We start from the raw sequence: 21643 nt of genomic DNA, 5'->3' as shown, positions 1-21643 counted from the left end.
GATGCATCAGTACAAGTACAGTAAATACAAGCGGTCATCTAATTCATGTATACTAAATCTGAACATTGTGAAGATGAAGAAGTGTCAATATTTAACGGTTACAGAGTTGGTGAGCATTGCAAAATAAGACTGAACAAACAAGAATCATCCCTGAGATGGAAGGCAAAGCATAAACAGACATGTGTTTCTCTGGGGCGGCCCCCACAACATAAACATCTAACTCTGAGCAGATGTCTGCTGAACATCTGTCTCTGTGGAGATCTATGACCGTCCTGCCCCTCGGGGGCTGCGGAGGCAGCTCGAGCTTCCTCCTTCCCCCGAGCCCCAAGCTCCACATCAGTGACCAGGAAGCGCAGGTGGGAGGCGAACAGCTCCACGAGCAGGACAGGGAGGACGACCAAAGTCCCAGGACACCATCACAGGTTTGTGGAAGCGTCTATTAAAACTGAAGGGCAGCTCACACAGCAGGAGGGTCACCAGGCAGACACACAGGAAGCCAACCCACAGGACTTGTAAGTGGTGGTGGCATCCACAAGATGAGGATAAGGCCACCATCGGCCCTCCTGGCTGGTAACTGTAACAGCATGGAAGTTGAACAAAAGTAAAAGACTACTGCTAAAAGTGTAATTACGTATTTCTGATTGATCATTTCACTTTCAACTGTGCTTGCATATCTTAATTTTTTGTCAACTGCTGTTTCTTCAGCACCAGAATACAAGAATCTACTGAAGATTTTGACCCCACCTCATCATTTTCTCTGCACTGTACAATAAAGCTGTACCGCCATCTCACATCTGATACCATCTCAAGTCTTTAATTTTAAGGAAGCATTAATGGAAACTTCATTTAGGCATTCACAAGCGTCACAGCTAATTTACACTGGCCTGATGGTGCACATGAAGTTGTTCTTAATGTACTTCAACATTAATGGGAGTGAAGTGTAGCAGATGAGAGAGCTTACCTTTAAAAGTTGCAGACTGCTAATGGAATACTGTCACCGTCACTTTGCATTCAGTGTTTTATGGATGCAAAACACGTTATCAACATACTGTATGAGTTACTGCTTCTCACCATGTGTCTTGACTTTGCTTAACTTCACCTAAGAAGCACCGTGCATCTCAGCCTTTAACAATGAAAATACTGCACAGAAAACAGGTTGCATAAACAAACAAGCTTTTCACACATGACACATCTTTTATTGGTATAAAAATCCAACTCCTCCGACTGAATATCTCTGAACACCGCTCACTTTTTTCCTCGACACTTTATATCATGATCTGATGATTCTAATACACAGTAAAACACTTACAAATGGTTTGTTCCACCGAAATGCAAAGTATGCAAAGAATTTAAGACAAGCTGTAATTAAAAACACATGATAAAAACATGTTCATTGGAAATCACAGTTCAAGCGAGATTTTTAAGTGATCAGCTTAGATATTTCATGAAGAAGTTACAACAGACAGTTTCATAGTAGGCTACTTATAGTACAGGATATATTTTAAAACATGAATGTCATATGTAACATCTTTCAAATATGTGACAAAGCCCTCAAAATGTACATGGAGGAAACCCTTTGTCAAAATCAGACCTATCATCTAAAAAGATTTAAGGCCACTGGCTAAATATTTGTGGAATCAAAATTCCCAAACAGTAAAAAGAGAAAGCTTAAAGACCCTCTTCTTTGACTAAGTACTCTGGCAGCGTATGGAAAGGAGTCACAGGAACAGTCACTGGAACTGTCAGGGATATGGTGCTGGGTTCAACGGTGGAGGGGGAAACCTCACTGGGGGGTGGAGGGGAGGGAAGCGGGTCAGTGTGAATAATGTTTATGTCCGTGAGCTGTTGGGCGGCCGGGGCGGCGTCCGCGTGAGTCCGTAAGTGCTTGCGAAGGTAGGCGGCAAACAGAAACGCTTTGCCACAGTGGGGGCAGCTGTGAGGTTTGCTGGTGGAGTGGATCTTCTGGTGTTTACGCAGCCCAGATTTGTTGAGGAAGCCTTTGCCGCAGCTGTTGCAGACATGAGGCCTCGGCTTGGGATGCTGCTTCTCATGCTCCTGCAGGTCTGCCAGCTGTGCAAACTCTGCCTGGCAGGTTTCACAGACGTGTGAGCCCAGCGGCACGATTTTGGTAATCGGAGGAGCGGAGTCGATGGAGTGAAGATTTTCATGCGTCTGAACTTCATCCCAGCTTCCAAATGTAGCATCACAGTGCGTGCATGAGAACTGAGGTAGAGTTGTGTGGGCAGTGAATCCTGAGGCTGACCCGGCCTCTGTCTCCTGTCCCTGTTGTTGTTGTTGTTGTTGCTGCTGCTGCTGCTGCTGCTGCTGCTCTGAGTGCTCGGCTAGGTGAGTTCTCTCATGTTTGCGCAGGCTTGAGGACACCACGAACGACTTCAAACACTCCTCGCATTTGAAAGGCCTCTCTCCAGAGTGCACGCGGCGGTGCTTGTTGAGGCTGGAGCGCTCAGCAAATGACTTGTCGCACTCAGTGCAAGAAAAGGGCCTCAAGCCTGTGTGGACAAGCATGTGGCGCCGCAGATCCCAGGATGCTACGAAGGCCTTGTCGCAGCTCTGGCATTTGTAAGGCCGCTCTCCAGAGTGAACGCGTTCATGCACGGCCAGATCAGCTGGCTGCCGGAACCTCTTGGAGCACTTATCGCAGGGGTAGGGCTTGAAACCCAGGTGGGCTCGCTGGTGGCGACGGAAACTGGAGGGGTCAGAGAACATCTTGCCGCACTGTGGGCAGAGGAACGGCTTCTCGCCAGAGTGAGTGCGGAGGTGAGACTGGTAGGAGGACAGCTGGGTGAAGCCCTTGCCACACTGCTCGCACTGATAGGGTTTATTCTGTGAATGAATGCGCTGATGACAGGCCAGGGAGGAGGAGCGAGAGAAGGCTTTGCCACAGTCGGAGCACAGGAACGGCTTTTCTCCAGTATGGGAGCGCTCGTGATTTTTCAGGTCCTTCAACTCTGTGTACGTCTTCCCGCACTCGTCGCAGGCGTACGGCCGGTGGCCCTGGTGGTTCCTTCTGTGTTTTCGGAACACAGAGGGGTCTGCAAAACTCTTACCGCACTCAGCGCAGAAGTACGGCTTTTCTCCTGTGTGAGAGCGCATGTGCACCTTCAGTTTAGACAGGGTGGGGTAGCTCTTAGAGCACTGTCGGCAAGAGTAAGGGCGCTCTCCACTGTGCTGTGTCATGTGGATCCTCAGGCATATAGCTTGCATGAAGGCCTTCCCACACTCTGTGCATACGAAAGGTTTCTCCCCAGTGTGAGAGCGGCTGTGGTTGCGTAGCTCTGTGGGCGTCTTGTAGGCCTTGTGACAGTCGGGACACTGAAAAGGACGCTGGGCTGAGTGAGTGCGCTCATGCTTTGAGAGTTGAGCCTTGCTGGAGAATGTTTTCGCACACTGAGAGCACGAGTGTTGCTGCTGACGCTCCTTTACATGTGCAGAAAGCTTGTGGCTCCGCAGAGCTGACAGGCTCCTGAAAGCCTCTGTGCATGCAGAGCATTTGAAGGGAGGTTTGGCTTTTGGAGGCCTTCCTCTGCCACGTTTTTTTGCTGGCTGATCCCTCATCATCTCTTCCTCTTGTTGGCTCTCTTCATCCTGTGCAGGAGGGGTGTAATGCTCTGCAAGAGGCGGGCTGCCAGGCTGAGGAGAGGCCATCTTTATGTCTGCAAAGAGACATAAGACATATAATATATATCATGTAACAATCATGTAAATAAACAGTTCTTTGTCAGCACAAGGATGTGAGACTGATTGTTCCACAGACATCAGGCTAAAGAGCTGTCACTGATATGAATAAGGAGAGCAGATCGTCAGGGAGAGTGGCTGATGGTGGACATGAAAATAATGTGTATAACAAGATAATAACAGAAATATGTGGGTGTGTATTGAATCACAAAATGGCTGGCATTAGGACCTCAGGGACAATAAGCTAACCGCTTTGATGCCAGAGGAAGTTGGCGATGTAATGACAGAGATCACTGTGTATGAATGACCGACATGTGCCCGACCGGAGGCAAGGATCAAAGATCACAAGTGAATGTGATGGTGTTAACGACCGGATAGGATATGTACGTATTCATTTTCGCTGGCTTTCTTGCTAAACATTTGACTAACTCAAAATGGCTGGCTTTAGGACCGGCTGCACCAATTCACTCGACAGTGTCATCATCATCATGTCCGTGACGGGATGCATTTAGCTAACATTAGCTGTCTTTGTGTGCATCAGAAGAACATAGGCGATTCCTACCTGAATCAGGACATTAATAGTTGGTCGACAATGGCTGGAAAAACGTCTCGGTGCACGACTGCATTTACTGTGAGACACGGTGATTTGCTGTTGACTGGCTGCAGGATGGGGGACGGCTTTAGGACCATGATGACGAAAGCTCTCGGCAAGCCAAGTGTGCAACGTTTTAATGCGTTTAATGGTCGAATTATCAAGATAAGACACATAATAAATGAATTAGAAATCACCTATTAAAACATGGTAGTCCCAGTCAAGCAAACAACCAGTTTGTCGTAATGGTAACATGCGTACCGAGCTGAAGCAAACATAATTTACAGTGCTTGCAAGTGGCAGAGGTAGCTACGTATGCTAACCTAGCTCGCAGCAGATACGCTTTAGGAGTTTTTCGAAAAACAGCAGAATAGTAAGACGAACATTAAAACCTTGGTTTTTATTTACGTTTAATGTTTGTTTGTAATTACTTCAACGCTCAGCCCGCCACAGTTTGTATTAACTTAACTTTTTTTTCCCCCACCCCAGGTTATGTAGTTTTGAGAGGGAAGTATTTCCCTGCTGCACATTTCCTGTTTCCTAGCAACAAGCAATGTGGAAATTGGAATGGAAGAAAAAAGACAATTGCAGAAAGGGGGTTGCCCTTTACATAAAAATCGCGTTTTTAAAATAATGAATGAAAATATGTATTCGGAGGCTTGCGTTGAATCATTATGGCTGCAGGTATTTAATTTGACGCATTTGCTGACGTTGTGATTCCGCGTTGAAAACGACTTCTTGGCTTTTTGGTGCAATGTTTGTTTAGCTAGCCATGATGATGCTAGCTGGTATCGGGCTAACGTTAGCGCACTGTTCCCTTGGGCAAATGTAACCGCGATTAACCTTTCCGCTTTTCCCTATAGCCTGACGAAGTGGTGTATGTCCACTCTGTTTTTGTTTATAATGTCGGAAAATATGGGTATCCGCAGTGGCAATAAATCTGTAGAGAGAGGCGTTGGTCTCCCGGTTTATTGACATAGCTAGTTCGCTTAGCCTGCTGGTGCAGATATGTAGCAAAACATGTTGGATAAAGTTCGCCAACTGCATCCAATTTACATGATGCCGGTTACCTGACAGAGACGAATTTAAACTTAATGTACTGAGGCGGTTATTTTCCCCAAGATTTATTGACTTTGACTGAAATCAGGGATAAACACGTGAAGGATAAAAATTCTGAGATGTTTATTGTTGCTACAGTGTTTCAGGGGTTAAGTTGTCAATCTGTATTGTAGAATGATTGTTGTGAAGAAAAGACTAATATATTTAGGAAAAATGTACAAAAGGTCATCTGTGTCTAGCAATAACTTTTACATGACTTATTGCTTGAAATAGTATCCTGTTACATTCATTGTTCATGTATTCACCTCAGTTCTAACTGGCATCTCTTCTGTCCTTAACAGCTCACTTTGCCTGCTTCTCCTAAACTCAAGACACTGTCCTAATCGTGTGGAACTGGTATTCAACATCTTCTGCTGCGTTACCTCCCAGGACACCCCTCGGACCTTATTGCAAAGACCTCTATTCTTTATATACGGACAGTTAAGGCATCTAATGCATTTCCCTCCTGCATATTCATACACTCTGTGTCAGGTGCACTTAATTCAATCATCTTGCAATGGCAGTGCAAGACCCTGGCAGGACAACAGGTTTTCCTTGCAAACAATGTGGCCTGGTATGTCCCAGTATGCCCAGTCTGCTCGAGCACATGGATTCTCACCTTCAACACGAGGAAGAACGCAGATTTAAATGTGATGAATGTGGACGTGGCTATAGGCATGCTGGTAGCCTAGCTAACCACAAAAAGACTCATGAAGTGGGCTCTTTTCAGTGTAACATATGTGGTAAAGAAAATTCTAATGCTTTAGCCCTGAAGAGTCATCTTCGGAGCCACACTTCACAGAAAAAGTACACCTGTGCAGAATGTGGGAAAGCTTTTCGTCTGGCATCACAGCTGGCTACACATGAAAAAGTTCATCTTGCCAGGCGAGCAAAAGAGCAGTCATATAGAAAGCTAGACATGGACTATCCGACACACGACATTGAAAACGATCACCCACATCATCTCAGTGAGCAGTCAGCCAGTGTTGGGATTTCCTCAGAAAACAGCCCAGTTGAGGACAAGATGGAGGTTGTTTATAATGCACAATCTGAGACCTCTGATGATGCAGCGAATCGACCTTTCAGATGTGATTTATGTGACAAATCATACATACACCATCGAAGCCTGACCAATCATAAAAAGACCCACCAGGTGGGCATGTTTGAATGCACAGTGTGTTTCAAACTGTTCAATAACATGGCTGCACTCTACAGCCACCAGAGAACTCACAAGGCAAGAGGCGGGAATGACCTCAGTTCAGTAGGTGGGTCGTATACAGGCACGCCGCTGGACCAGTTTTCACCTCAGAGCCAGGATGCTCCACTAAATTTTTGCCATTTGTGTCAGGTTCGATTCCCCAGTGATGAGGAGTTCCAGGAACACATCCAAATGCATAATTCTTCATCTCTGTCATTTGGACTTCAAGATACCTTGTCAGATAACCACAATATATCATATGACAACAGTATTGCCTCACCTGAGTCGAATTTTTATGCATCTCCGTTAAATAATGTTCCTTCAGTATCGTCCATAGATAATTATGGAGGCTTTGATCAGCCACAGGAGCACATTAGAAGTAACGGTCATGTGTACTCAGACTGCTCCAGTAATCAAACACCATCTTCCAATAGTACTCAGGGAGAACCCCCAATCATGGACACAAGCATTCTCAATCCTGCCCTGCCACACACACAAAACACTGACAATGCAACCGAAATGGAAGAGACTTCAACTGTAGATTCTGATGAGCGTCCCTTCAAGTGTCAGATCTGCGGTAAAAGCTACCGGCACTCTGGGAGCCTCATCAACCACAAGCGGTCACACCAGGTCGGGATTTACCAGTGTTCCATCTGCAGAAAGAGTTATCCTCACCTGGCTGCCCTCAAAAGTCATCTTCGTCTGCACAAAGCTCAGACTTCGTCTTTTAGCCTCATCGCTGAGGGAGACTGGCTCTCCTCAGAGCCCCTGACTCTGGATAACCAACAGGTCTGCTTCTCCTCTCAAGATGAGGAGGAGGATGGCGCTCACCCCATGCTTGGTATGGATCAGGAGAATGGAACTGACAGCAATGGGGCTTTGTACCATGAGCAATTTAATCAGGACTTTTCCCAGGATATGACTGTGCATCTACCTCACAATGAACACCTGATGCAGAGGCACATGTGTGCAGACTGCGGTGAGACATTTGCAGATATTGCAGGGATTAAGTCTCACAGTTGCCCACTGCTACAGCAGCAACGTGACACTGCTAATAGTAATTATGACAGTAATGTTAATTTCCAGGACAGTAATGGTCACTCTGCCATTGGAAATACAGGGAGTAATGCTGACTTCCATGGTCTGAATGGTAGCCACGAACAAAGTTACTTTGAACAGAATTTCCATGACAGTATGAGCAGTGATCAGCTGAATGGTGGCGAAGAAGTCAACAACGCTGATGAGGATGATGATGATGGAGATCTTTATCAGTGCTCTATATGTGGAAACAGTTACACCAGCATGAGGGCTCTGAGGAGCCATCTCCGAGGGCACACACAGTCCCATGGTACTCCTGCAAGCTCAGGGCCTTCGTCCATGTCCTCCCATGAAGAAGTGAAAGATGATGAGCCTGGAGAGATGATGATCTGTAGCACATGTGGGGAGAGTTTTGCCAATAAGCAGGACTTGATAACTCATCAGCTTCTGCACAACAGGGACCAGATAGATGATGTTGATCATTTAGAGATGAACAACAGTGATGTGTCTGGAGTCAAGGAGGAAGCGCAGAGTATCATCTGTGGTAGCTGTGGCATCTTCTGCACCAGCTACCATCATCTTGAGAAGCACGGCTGCTCAGCTGAGAGGAAAGATGAGTCGACGCATGGTAAAGAGGAAATGAAAGCAAATGATGTAGCCCAGAATGAAGACACGAGCCACGTCAAAGAAACTGTTGAATCCGAACATCGTCAGTACAAGTGTGATCAGTGTGGGCGGTCATACAGACACGCCGGCTCCCTCCTTAACCACAAAAAGTCTCACAAAACAGGTGTATTCAGATGCCTCGTCTGCCAGAAACGCTTCTACAACCTGTTGGCACTTAAAAACCACCAGAGGTCCCACTTTGATATCAAGAGGTTAGTTCCAGCAAGAATGCTCATTGTTAATATATATAAATATATGTAAAATATGTAAACATTTCACTTGTGCTGCAAACTTGGAATGCTTGTTGGACATTATATGTAAATATTAAGAGTTGCTTATAGAGTTTTTTGTGTTGCAGATGTGTTTTGTTCTCATGGCTCTATTCCTTGTTTCATGTCTTTTCACTGTTACGCAAACACAAAATTAACCGTGCACCTTGTCTTCTCCCCCAGGCATACTTGCAATGAGTGTGGGAAAGCCTTCAAAATTCAGAAGCAGCTATTGAATCACCTGAGAAGGCACAAAGAGAACAAAGCCAAAATCCAAGAACTCAACAACCAGATCCAGGCCCTCATGCAGATGAATGGGACCAAGTCAGATGGAGGAATGCAGTCCTTAACTTCAAATGCCAATCAGGCTTTAACCTCTTCTCGACGCTGCAGGCAACTGCCTGAAGGGATGACGGGACAAACAAAGTCTGAGACCTCAGTCAAATTGGAGGACGCAGGTGACCGACGGCCTTTTGCCTGCGACCAGTGTGGCCGCACATATCGGCACGCAGGAAGTCTTGTCAACCACAAAAACTCCCATAAAACAGGTGAATATTACTGCTCTGTCTGTAACAACACATATTCCAATCAACTAGCAATGAAGAACCACTTGCGCACCCACTTTGCATATAAAAAGCACTCTTGCCAAAACTGTGGGAAAGGCTTTAGGGGAAAGAAGCAGCTTCTAGCCCACGTTTGTGCAGAAGTCAGAAAGGATAGGGCCGGAGGCAGGAGGGGCCTCAAATCTAGAAGCTATAAGTGTAAGGAGTGTAAGCAGGCCTTTCTCTCTGTCGACCAACTGACAGCCCACACCTGTGACGGACCTTCAGGCAGCAGCGGCGCACAAACAAGTATGTGTTCAAATAAAGAAGAGCGGCCTTTCACATGCAACATATGTAATCGCAGCTACCGCCACGCAGGCTCACTCCTGAACCATAAAAACACCCATAAGACAGGACACTTCAGTTGCACCTTCTGCTCTAAGCCCTTCACCAACCCCATGGCTTTACGCAATCACACGCGCATCCACACACAGAAAAAAAAATATGTGTGTCTCACCTGCGGGAAGGCCTTCCGCCTCGCCAGTATCCTGCACAACCACCAGAGGGTCCACAACCGGGTGTCGGGTCACTTCAGTTGCCCTGCGTGTGGAAAGAGCTTCCAGGGCAGGTCCGGCCTGAAGAGGCACCGCTGCCGCAGAGGTCAGGAGAACTCTGTGAGAGCTGGAGTCCAGCAGTCAGACAGGGGGGACAAGTGCTTCATGTGAGTTATTGTCTTTCTGTGAAGTTTCGTTTTGTCTATTTATCATCATTTGGGTAGTTTGTATATATTTTCTCTTTAACAAAGCTGTCTGGGCCCAGCTGACACAGTTGACTGCATGTGGGACAATATTGGCCTATTGCTGATATATGTGTATCGGTGCGAGTGTTGGCTGATACATTAACAGAAATTGCAGGACAGCACGGCCAAAGTCAAGTTCAAGGTTGCAGGTTAATAAATAATTCACTGTTGGGTAAAATGATTGGAGCTGAAGTGTAATATTAGGTATTGAATATGAACATGTCCCTGCTGCAGGTGTGACCTGTGTGGGCGCTCCTACCGCCACGCTGGCTCTCTCCTCAACCATAAAAAGACACACTCCGAAAACCTCCACCACTGTACCTTGTGTCTCCAGACATTTCCTGATCCTCTCACTCTACAGATACACTCCCAGATGAGGCGTCACTGCTGCCCTGAGTGCGGCAAGACCTTCTGTCTGGTCTCACACCTCCAAAGCCACATGGAGGTGCACTCGAAGGAGCGGTCTGTGGTCTGCAGCCTCTGCCAGCAGAGCTTTCCCAACACAGCCAGCTACCAGCAGCATCAGGACATGCACCACAGGGCCGCGGACCTCTATGAACAAGGCGTGAACGAACCTGTAGACAGCAGCCTCTGCTGGGACTCAGGAATAAATCAGACCATGAGTATGGACGAGATGCACAAGCAGGTTCCACCACCTTTGTCCCATGTCCCAGAGAGCATCGCTAATTCGCAGAGTAACGATTCAGCTGGCACAGAAGAGAAGAGCCACGTCTGTGAGCACTGTGGCCGCACTTACCGCCACGCCGGCTCCCTCCTCAACCACAAGAACAGCCACAAGACGGGCTCCTTCTTCTGCTCCATCTGCCAGAAAGAGTTCACCAACCTGATGGCTCTCAAGAACCACCGGCGCATCCACACGGAGCCCAAGCGCTACCAGTGTCTGGAGTGTGGGAAGGCATTCCGTGTGTCCACTCAGCTCATATGTCACAGACGAATCCACACCAAAGAGAAGCCCTTCGCCTGCCTGCTGTGCGACAAGAGCTTTTCCAGCAAGTCCAACCTGCGGCACCATCAGAAGATGCACCAGAACACCCAGACCTATGACTCCTCTTTTAGCATTGACGATAACACGTTCATGGACTTGGACATGGGGTCTTTCCTTTGAAGTAAGACTCCAGCGTGTACAACAGAAGAAACCAGGTTGTCCTCTTATTTATCTGTTATTTATCCTTCTATCAATAATTGTAACAGTATTTTTTTTTTTTTTTTTTTTTTTTTCAGAAAGTGTTCCTTGGTCCTGGCAGACATGCATATATCATTATGAACTTCCAGTCTTACCTCCACAGCAGATAGGGACACCGCTGAACGGTCTCCATCGGTCAGCGTTTCATAAGGCCTGAATGTTTTTGCCATGAATACACAGCATCCCAGAATATACAGGGCAGGTGACAACGATCGTAGTCGCCGCTCACTCCTCAATGACTAAACAAGCAACCAAAGTGAACAGAAAAGAGCAGCCCAGGTCCATGTCAGAGCGTAAACTCTGATAACATGCTTTTGTAAGACAGTACTGTTCTCACGGTGATCTCTCCTCTCTTGCTATGTATAATTGTGTTCAGTGCCTCTGTAAGTTCCTTAGGAAACAAAATATACGAACTATATTTATCTCTGAATCCTTTTTGTTAGCTTTGCCGTCAGTGTCGAAGGAGTGCTCACTTTCCTTTGGGACTTCACATAGGGCAAGCCTGTTATTAAGACAAATACCTCTGGGTGTGTCCAAAGGTCAGTGGCAAAGTGATTTACTCGAATCATATTATCAAGTAAATAGTCGTACTGCTAATAATATTCACGTTGAGTGACATTGTATGCTAAAATGGATGTATTTATTAATTTATTCCAGTTATTTTATCTGCATATTTTATTAGAAAAACTTTTTATGAATGTTGTAAACAAAACAAAAAAAAAAAACTGTCTTCTAAAACTCATGTAGCCTTTGCTGAACATCATCGGTCCAGTTGTATTTACTTCTTCATTCTCGGTTACAACAGGCAGGAACGAATGAGCCGAGCATCGTCGGCGTTATGGGCAGCGCTCAGGGTAAACCTTCAAAAGGAACGTACCCGACGTAGTGAAACATCGTAGGCAATCATAGCATTTATTTTTCACTCGTGCCGGTTGCGCACTCCTGTAATTCAGCTCGCGTCACAGCTGTCACTCCCGACGTTTAGGATCGGCTCCTCGTGCAGAGCGTGCTCTTAAACCTTTGAGAAGCATCAGTTATGTTGAAGTGCCAGTGCCTAAAATGTAAGTCAACTGTAGCAGTTTAATGTGAACAAACCTCCTCTCACTGTACTTGTTGTACTGTAAACCACAATGTTGATTTTTGTACTGTCCTAACTCTCACGTGTCTCCTGAATTGTGAAGCTCTTCGGCCGCAAACCGCGTCTCAAAGCAGTCCGTAACGCAAGTATTGCCACAGTGAGGTGAACGTGGTTCCTCTCTGTCTCATGGCTTTTCTTCCCTCACACGTGTTTATATGAAACAAGTAGAATGAATATGTATTTTCAGACAAACGTGTGGCCAAAATGCCTCATTTCTGCCAAGCACAAGTATTACTACAAACACATCAGAGCTTTATGGATTAACAAGGGCGAACCAAATTCACCTTCACTGTCGGGTTCATGAACCACTTATGTTTTGTGAAAAATGTGCAATTATCAGTTGTTGGGTTTTTTTGTTGTTTTTTTTGCCAAGTTGTCTAACGTGCCTGTTGTTCCTGAGGTTTTTATTTTTTTCACAAATCTACATAAGTGAACACACGGCCTTTGTTTTTCTAACTATCTAAAATTGGGGTTTCTTTATGCCTTATCCATTACATTTCATGTACGAGTATGTGTGGCACTGGTCAGAAGTATGAAATACCTCATGGAAAGCCCTGCCTACCTGGCAACTACTACTTAATGCCTCATGCAGCTTAATTGTAGAGAATACACTGTAATCATAAAGAACTCAGATAGTTATCAATTGTAAGACAAATAGAATGGATGAAGCATCGGTTTTAAGGTTTTCCTTTGTAGTTTGCAGATGCTGTTCTCTCCATGGTCGTTTTCTCTGCAGTTTGTTGTTTTCAGAGTTATATTTGCACATTTGTAGATGAGACACTTGTAGCCTATGGAGGACAGGAAGTCTATAATAATGCAGCCGGCCCGTTGTTGTTCGTCAGAGTGTCGACGGGCAACAAGTGGGCTGGTGGATAGTTCACCTCAGCTAGTTTGCGGGTCGTAATATTTAAGCAATATGCTGAAAGTATTGTTTCAGTGCATGAACTATGAGTCCATCTCATTTCTGTTGTCTTACCATTGTCTGGAGCACAGTGGCATCACATTCAGTAGACTGACACTAGCCTTGAAACACCACCACGACTTGCCATTTCGTTAATATGTTTAAAATCTTATGTGTGTTAACTGTAATGATTTAGATGATCTCACTGTAACATATTCCCGGACGCCATGGTAGCCTACATGTTAAACAACACGTGCACATTTCAGTTCAAACTGACTTTTTTCTTTTTTTTCTTTTTATCAATGTTCTCCATCTGATCTCCTGTGGCGCTTGACACGTTCACTCCTCTGCCATTGATCACAATCACAGCCTGGTTTTTTGTGACATGTGTTAAATCTCAGAGCTCTCTCTGTAAATATTAGAACGGAAATATCGGTGGGATGTCTGTACGCTCACGGCAAGAGTTTCTTCAGCAGGAGAAAAGTGCTAGATTAGCTATTGTGTAATTAAAAAAAAGCATATACCACACATTTTGATTTATTGGATTTTCAGTGCTCAAAAATGTCTGCTCACTGTTTAATTCATATTTATATAACTATTTTGTCACTCTGAAACGTAGATTTTTACTTCTTTGTTAGAACTTAGTTTAGAATATAAGCAAATTATTGCAACTAAAACTAGTTGAAATTAAAAGACTTGGAAAATAGAACGTGTTTGTGTCTCGTCTGTATTCTTCCGAATGATAGCGAATGTGGTTTCTACCTGTTTAAATATTCAGATGCTTAAAAAGAAGAAGAAAAGGACATTTCTTTTGCGGTTTTCACAACAATAATTTGCATTATTATTATTGGAAATTGTCAGTTTTATTGTGAAAATACATTTGGTACACAAAGCAGTTTATAAGATTGCATTAAGTAAAAGAAGCCAGTGCATGTACAGTATATACAATTAGAAAAAGAAAGCAAGAGAGAGAAGCAGGAAATGTTAGTTATTGCTCAGTAACGTCGTTGGCTGGCCTGGTGAAAGTTCAACACATATCTTCACTGGAGTCCCTTTAAAACTGTGCTTGTCACTCGCAGTTGATGCAAAACAACACTGCAAGATACTCAAAAAATAAATAATATAAAAATCTAAAAAAAAAAGAAAAAAAAAGTATCTGTATTTTAAGTGATTTAGCTGCCAGAGGGCAGGCAGTTTACCCACAAGCAGACAGATCGAAAACATGACCTGAAACATTGTCAGTCACATTAAATATCTCAGTAACCACATACTGCATGATGTTTTGAAGACAGAAAACATCTCCAGCTATGAAAAAAAAAAAAAAAGTGGAAAACAACAACCACTGATGTTGCTGCTTTCAAATCCCTACTAAATTCCAAACAGACTTGCAGACATTTCTGCTCGCCTTGCTGCAGATCTGAAGGTCACGAGTTAGTAAGCGTAGCGACCGCGTAGCTCCACCTGAAACACCGTAGGTGTCACTTTCTCCACGACAGTACATTCCTTACTACATTCCCACATGCTAGCAGTCTGGGATTGCATGTCTAGTGTGTCAAACATCCTGTCCTACCAGTGCAAGGACAGTAACGTGTGAATTCTGGGGTGGTGATAGAGAAACATCCAGCTAATATCTCCTAAAACCTAGTAACATTAAAACAGACAAGACAATATTGTAATGACCTGCAATACAGGGTTGCTCTCAGGAGACCCAGTAACAAGTGAATGAATACAGTTTTGCTCCATTAATCAACAGCTTTATCACTGCATGAGGCTACTAAAAGATCAGGTACACGGAGGTACTGGCAGGGCCAAAGGCGAGATACACATTTTACCTACTGTGAAAGTAGCTACATTCAAATGGCCTTAATGTGCCTAACAGTATGTCTTACTCACATGTGATTTATCTTTAAGAGGACCCCGTCTAACCCCGCTGAACAGCAGGGGATCGTACTGCCGCCCAGCGGGCAGCAGTAGCTGTGTTACATTCATTGGAGTCCTGCTGGAAGACAGCATGATACAGGATTTGGAAAGCATCCATCTCTGTGGAGAAAGGACTGCAGTTGTATCTTGCTTTTTATCAAACATCCAGATCAAAACCTCATTGAAGTGGAATATAAAGGCACACAAAATCTGATCTGTAAAAAAAAAATAAAATGATACCACTAATGAAATGCTGTTAATATTCCTACAGAGGTGTGAGAGTTGCTCGTTGGAAGTCCTGCGGTCACTGTTGGACCTACACTGAGCGTGAGAACTGAGCGCATCTCTTCACTCGACAGTCTAATAAATTAAAAGGGTCCGATTCTGGTCAAGAGATACCCTGCGGTCAGAGTATGCAGCTGGTCCAGAGGTTCCTCCGTCCGGCTCTGAACCAGTCGCTCCTTGGTTCTGTCACATCTGTCTCCAGAGGAGGATGAGGCTGTGGAGGTGACGGTCACATCATGTCAAAATCATGGGCAACTTCCAACAAGCAGCATGCTGTCAGCGGGGTCTGATTCTGATATTTCTGGATTGAGGCTGCTGGGATCTGGTTGTCTAAAGAACTGGAGCTTTGTAGTAACTGTTATTACTGCCAACAAGCCTTTAAAACACTTGTAGACCAACACTTTACTGCAGGTTAGCAGGTGTCATTACCCACAAACTGGCTGAATGAAATCATATATAATGGTCCCCCCCCCCCCCCCCCCCCGTTATGACAGAATGGAAATGATACTTACTGAAATGTTTAAGCTTGATAAAGTGGCCCCGCAGTTTCCTCAATGGGTTCTGTAATGAATAGAGGCAAAAATGAGCATTTCCCCCCCTTCCAGCAAAGCAGTTGTTTATCTAAATTGTCTGCAATAGGCCTGTTTTCACCGCAGACATTTTGATTTGTCATACTAGGAGAAACAATGAGGGTAACATTAACGGCGGCTCTGTTATGTACAAGTGTCCCAGCAAGCCATGAAGGTGTGACAGTGAGACAAGCAGCTGAATTCATTTAACTGTTTGCACATGTGCTTTTCCTCCTGTAGCCAAAATGGCCTATTCTCTCGCAGTATAAGTGAACAGATAATAGTTCTTTTTTATGCCGTTTTTTGTTGGTTTGTATGTCACAGCTGCAGAGTCTTCATACCAAAAAAAGTGAACTGAACACAGCGTGCTCAGACTTACCAAGAATCTCTTTGCACCAGGGACATGACGTGATTTTTTAAAGGATTACTCAACCCCAAAGTCACCAATTGTCACTAATAACTCATCCCTATTATCCCTGAACGTAAGGCCTTTACTCCAAGAGCCAATCAAAACACTCGTAAAATAAGGCATTGGGGAGAACTTTCTTTTCTGTGATTCCAGAGTGTGCTGTGTGAGGAACGAATACAAAAAGATCATTTTTTTGTATGATATATCCCTTTAAGATCTAATTTATCACCTCATTTATTTTGCTGAAAAGAGACGGATGACGGTCTCAGTTTGGGAACTGAAGCTGTGCGTTTTCACATGAAAAATATGTCTCCTGCTCTGGTAAAAAGATCTCACGCTGAAAGAATCTCACCACGAAGAGGCCTTTTGTGTGACTTGCGTCGATGCACCATGACCCCGATGATCAGCGCTGCGCCGACCAGCACGACAGCCAGCACCGAGAAACTGGTGATGGCCGCCAGTTTCCACACATCGGGCGTCTCCTCCACAGATTTACCTGTTGGTTGCACACAAAGAACTTGACCTGATGCCATTCAATCGCAGCAGGAAGTCATTTACCTTTTCACAGTCTGATTCACTGTCTTACACGTGTTGCACGACGGGGTCTTCGGGTACTGCTTGCATGAGGCACACGGCACACAAAGATCCAAATCTGAGTTCCAAAACTCCGATCTGCCGCACTGACCTGCACACAGAAAAACACGAGGGATCATCTGTTAGCTATGTCGGGTTTATCCCCTCAGCCATTCACTGGGAAACAATGAGTCAAAGCTGGGCAGCGCAGGGTTCAGAGGACGTTTTTCATGATTCATTTAACACTTGCACCTCTTAAATACTGCGATGTGGAGGTAATGTTTAGAGACTGTTTTAGAAACCAACCGAATTCCAACTCTGGAATAAAATGGAAATAAAACGAGGCAGATCCAGGTGACCTGCAGGAGAAACTCAGCTGGGTTCAGCTGCTGCAGTAGGTGTGACTTGGAAGAGAACACGTGAGGAACTTTGCGGCTTTCCTCTTCTCATAAAATGAAACTGGGAAATTCCTTTTGGTCAGAGTGCTGATGCAACTCGACTGCATGAGACAGAATTACTTGGTAACTTCTGGTGTGCTAACGGGCAGGCGGTGTGTGTGTGTGTGAGAGAGAGAGAGGAGCAGGATGTGTTTTCACGCAGGGCTTCCGTTGAACTGTTGCACTTCTGTGTACATGTGCGACTTCCAGAGAATTAATGAACGTGTCTGCGAGACAGAAGCAGACGGCGGTTTGAGCTCGGAGAGCAAGCGTCTACCTCTGTGCGCACAATGGAGCCGGGCAGCTGAACAATTAAAGCCTGTGCACTTCCCAGATAATGAGGAAGGCATTAGCCTGAAGATGTGACACAGTTAACATAGATAGCAAGTTGAGTGTTGAGATTGTTTTAGTGTTTTAATAGCTCGTGGTTTTCTCTGCAGGTTTAACATCCTGGCTTTGGTTCAGAAGAGGCATTCATGCTCCAAGGTCATGCATGCAGTAGATACACAATAGTCCAACCTAATAAGGGGAATGAAACAATACCAGCCATGACAAAGCTCCAGAGAGTGCAAAAGGGAAATAGTCTACAGATATTTGGTGGACAAAATGATACAAATCTTTCTTCCTTGTCAGTGTCACACATGAATTTGCATGGACAACTTCTTTTTTTTTTTTTTTTTTTTTTGTCCATCAGAACAAGCAGCCACCCTGAGCCCCAACTGAGTCATCAATTCGTGGTAACTTTCAAGTTCAGACCGGCTGCTTTAAAATTCACTGAAAGCAATACCAAAACTCTCAGAGTGGTGAGCTTGACGTAAAAAACCAAAAGCAATGAGTGTGTGTAGGAAACTGCGGCCGCTTCAGTGACAACAACAGCCGCTGATGAATATTGTCGGATCAAGCTGACGAACCAGCTTTTCACAACGCAAAGACGAGCTATCAAGATGAGTAACACTATAGCAGACACGATGGTGTTACAGATAACTGAAACGAGGAAACCATCTGCAGATATCTGAGATGCAACGATGATTCTTTGTTCAGTGTAAATATTGAGAGCTGCTTTGAGCACATGAAGCTACACCACTTATCTGTCCTGCAGTTTAGCCAAGTGGTTTTCCAACTTAGGGTCTGGGCCCCCTCCAAAAGGTCACAACATAAATCTGTAGGGCCGTAAGGTGATTGATGGGGTAGGAGAGATGTTCTGCGACGCAAATTTGCATGTTTTTTTCAGACTTTTCTCTAATCTCCGTGAAATATTAGATCATTTGTCTCTTTGAGCCTCAAATAGTTGTTTAAATGAAACCATCTGAGAAGTCTAAGGGGGGAAACGTCTCCAGGGGAAATGGCGGAGCGGCTAACAAATCATAGACATCTGCAACGTGACAAGGGTCCCATCTAGACGCTGCGTCCCAGACAGACCAGAATCGAAAGAGTTTATCAGCACAAAATCGCCACAGCTGAGACGTTAAAGCCGGTTCATGTTTCACGTGTTTGGGGTGCTGGTGAATAATGTCCCCTGAAGTCTGAGTAAGCCTGATGATGCCATAGTGATGTCATCAGGGTAATCAAAAAGCCTGTGTTAGGGGCTGGAGGTATGAGGTTTGAAAGAGGTGGGCATTTAGGAGGGTCTAATGAAAGACGCAATTCAGATGCATTATGGGAAACGTAGGATGCAGTGTTTTTGGACACTAAAAGTCATGATGTCTCAGGCTCTGCTGGCTTGATTTTAACTTTTCTGTCTTAAAACTTGTCTCCTGTGAGTTCTGAAATTTTTTAGAAGTGCATCGCTGAATGGCTGGAGTGCCCCTTTAATCTCCAAATACGTCCAAAAACAAGTGAACTTTAGACCCAGAATGAAATTTCCAACAGCATGAGATCCAGATCACAAACATATAGGAGGGTGTGCTGCATGCTTCTTTTCTTTTCACTTGACACCGGCCATTATTAAAGCAGCAGAGGCCAGAAAAGCACCTGCTCCAAAAGTCATGTTTGAGGCATTTCTGACCTCTAACTCTCTGGTTATGTTACAGCCACATGCTCAGGCCCCCAGAGACTCCCCGTCCTCCACAGCCAGCCCGCCTACAGCGCTGGACTGACTCATTTTACAGTCGTGGTCACAGTAAGAATGTGTCACAGTTCTTGTAAGCATTTCTCCTGATGATTTCAGCTCTACATCATCCAGCGAGTCCAGCTGGGTTCAAAAGGTCAGTGGAAGGAACTGAATCTTGACTCCCGGTCGACCTCTGACCAAAACCACACCACATCTGAGAAGTGGAACTTTTGTCTCTCGCAGCAGACAACAACCTGAAACCGCTGATTAAAAAGATTAAAACATTTCAGCCATGTTTCCGAGCTTGATCTTAACTATCGGGCTAATCAACCAGTATTATATTTTAATAGAAGCAACAACTTCCTGACTGGAAGACCTTGGCAAATTTCAGCACCTAGCCTGACAAAGGGTGTTTTTGGGTGTGGGGGTGCAGTGTTTTGTCATAAAATGGAAGGGGGGTGGGTGGACCAGCAGCTGATGTCCAGATGTAGAGATGGTTTCACACGGGGGAGACTCTAGATGGAGCATGATTTGAGTTTATGCAACTGGTAACTTGAATGCCTGAGGAAACGGTCTGAACCCATGTTATTATTCAAGATTTTGTGTTCTCAGTGCAATCTGAGTCTGGTGTTCTCCGCTGGGATTTAGTCCAAACTTCAGACGCCTGTGGAAACAAAATCAAAAGCTGTTTTTCTTCTTCTTCTTTTGGACTATGTGTGAGGCAGCAAAAAATCTTTGCGCAAAAACGGACACTCTCTCCATGTGGCCTGTCCTTTTCACCCAGGGGCACGGATGGATGGGGTGAAATAAGGCGATCGGAATGCGGAACCGGTGAGAAATGCAGCTGGTAAAGGAAGCGGCTTTGTAAGCAGACCCACTATCTGACTCCATTATGGGAAAAGACCAGACCACCAGACTGCGATCCATGTTCGCAGGGACGAGAGCGCCCAACAATCTCCCAGAAAACAAATTCAGAAATTTAAAGGAAAACTTTTGTAATCACTTAGTCAAGTCAAAAAAATAAACACACCTGTAGAAAAAACATGTTGTTAGAAGAGAGAAAAAAAAACTTCTTTACTTACTTTTCTGTGCGCTCACGCCGTAGAAATTGGTCGCGGCCGCTATAATAAGTCCGCAGAGCGCGCAGAGAGCGACTGAAGCCATGATGTCCGCGGGTTAAAAGCTGCTCTCTGTCGGCTACACAATTCCCGAAAGTTCATCTGATTAACAATCCGTGCTGGGCTTCAGCATGGAAAAGCGAGCATCAGAGTGAGTCACCCGGAGGAGTCTGCGCCTTGTTTTAATAGCGCACACACCCACGCTAACAGTTCAACTCCTATGAGTCATTTCCTATGTACTGTACTGCTCGGATTCTCTTGTGCGCACTCCCCGACTCACAGGAAACTCCTCGACCATCGAGTGCGGTTTCATGTGCTGTGCTTCAAGTGAAAGTTTCAATCAAACCACCTCAGGTACGAGAGTTTCAATACATGTATTTCATATTTCACGGGCCACACCCTGCAGCCCCCTTTTTTCTCCACGTTTTTTTAATCGAGTCTGTGTAGTCTGGACTTAATAGTGTTCTCATTGTTATTACCACGCCTGTCGACGTCATTCTCTCCTCCCTGCCAAAAAACACAACTCTCTGGCACGAGTGCGGGTCCCGTACACAGAGAGAGAGAGGAACAGCAACCGAGGCAAAAACAGATGACATTCTCGAGCAAAAAAAAAGAGCTGCTTTATGAGCCTTTGGGAAAGTGCTTAAAGTTAAAAACTGGATCAGCTTCATCGCGGGTCCACTGGAGTGCCCTCTGCAGACGCAAAACCACCTCGGTGGTCGCGCTTTTCGGAGGCTGACATTTGAGGAGCGAGTGTCCTTGACGCAGGGTGGTGTTATTAACGTCTAGGGTTGGGTGTAGCCCGCTGCAGCAGCACAAATATGCAATAACAAAGCCAGTGGACGCATGCCTGGACTGCTATCAGGCTGGCCCCGTGTCACAGCATTGTCTCATGTATTAACGAGGACCATCAGCGCGTCCAGCTGCGCTGAGTGACATGCAGACGACCGCTTGCGCACCAAGTGAAAACTACTCGTTTATTTACGACAGGTTACGTACATTCAGAAGAGTAAACAACCACTGCCCGCGTGCTTTTACCAATCAAATTATTCCGATTTTTGCCAGCAGTCTTGCTTAACTGTTCCCAAACGCCTGATAAACCTTTTTTCACAGATTCACTTTCTCTCTCTCTCTCTCTTCA

The 21643-nt window shown here is 45.1% G+C and overlaps 4 protein-coding genes across 8 annotated transcripts; 1 reads left to right on the top strand and 3 right to left on the bottom strand.

Moving 5' to 3' along the window:
- Positions 1-81: 81 nt before the first annotated feature.
- On the bottom strand, positions 82-778 carry gjz1 (gap junction protein zeta 1). The gene is given in 3 exon segments (XM_076760269.1): positions 82-289; positions 291-399; positions 401-778. Coding segments are annotated over 3 exon segments (462 nt in total). The 5' UTR covers positions 556-778; the 3' UTR covers positions 82-91.
- A 400-nt stretch (positions 779-1178) lies between these two features.
- znf668 (zinc finger protein 668) lies at positions 1179-4396 on the bottom strand. Its single transcript, XM_076759839.1, has 2 exons — positions 4259-4396; positions 1179-3674 (listed from the first exon to the last, which is right to left on the bottom strand). Exon 2 carries the CDS (start codon positions 3664-3666, stop codon positions 1669-1671), a length of 1998 nt encoding a protein of 665 aa, XP_076615954.1. The 5' UTR covers positions 3667-3674; positions 4259-4396; the 3' UTR covers positions 1179-1668.
- Positions 3958-13850, top strand: znf646 (zinc finger protein 646). Of its 5 annotated transcripts, XM_076759836.1 has the most exons (5): positions 4831-4972; positions 5689-8500; positions 8741-9820; positions 10133-11025; positions 11141-13850. In XM_076759836.1, the coding sequence occupies exons 2-4, from the start codon at positions 5904-5906 to the stop codon at positions 11022-11024; spliced, it is 4569 nt and encodes a 1522-aa protein (XP_076615951.1). In that variant the 5' UTR covers positions 4831-4972; positions 5689-5903; the 3' UTR covers position 11025; positions 11141-13850. The 5 variants fall into 5 exon arrangements, with proteins under 5 accessions (XP_076615949.1, XP_076615950.1, XP_076615951.1 ...); XM_076759834.1 differs by lacking the exon at positions 4831-4972 and adding an exon at positions 3958-4079 and having other exon boundaries at positions 10133-13850; XM_076759835.1 differs by lacking the exon at positions 4831-4972 and adding an exon at positions 4393-4412 and having other exon boundaries at positions 10133-13850.
- A 104-nt stretch (positions 13851-13954) lies between these two features.
- LOC143338701 (tumor necrosis factor receptor superfamily member 12A) lies at positions 13955-20660 on the bottom strand. Its single transcript, XM_076759282.1, has 5 exons — positions 20467-20660; positions 16911-17009; positions 16677-16820; positions 15859-15907; positions 13955-15560 (listed from the first exon to the last, which is right to left on the bottom strand). The coding sequence occupies exons 1-4, from the start codon at positions 20546-20548 to the stop codon at positions 15867-15869; spliced, it is 366 nt and encodes a 121-aa protein (XP_076615397.1). The 5' UTR covers positions 20549-20660; the 3' UTR covers positions 13955-15560; positions 15859-15866.
- Between the last annotated feature and the right edge of the window lie 983 nt (positions 20661-21643).

This window comes from Chaetodon auriga, chromosome 20 (genome assembly GCF_051107435.1).
Source record: "Chaetodon auriga isolate fChaAug3 chromosome 20, fChaAug3.hap1, whole genome shotgun sequence".
In the NCBI taxonomy this organism is placed as follows: domain Eukaryota; kingdom Metazoa; phylum Chordata; class Actinopteri; order Chaetodontiformes; family Chaetodontidae; genus Chaetodon; species Chaetodon auriga.
Note: the sequence above shows the minus strand (reverse complement) of the source record. Positions and strands in the feature narration are given on the sequence as shown.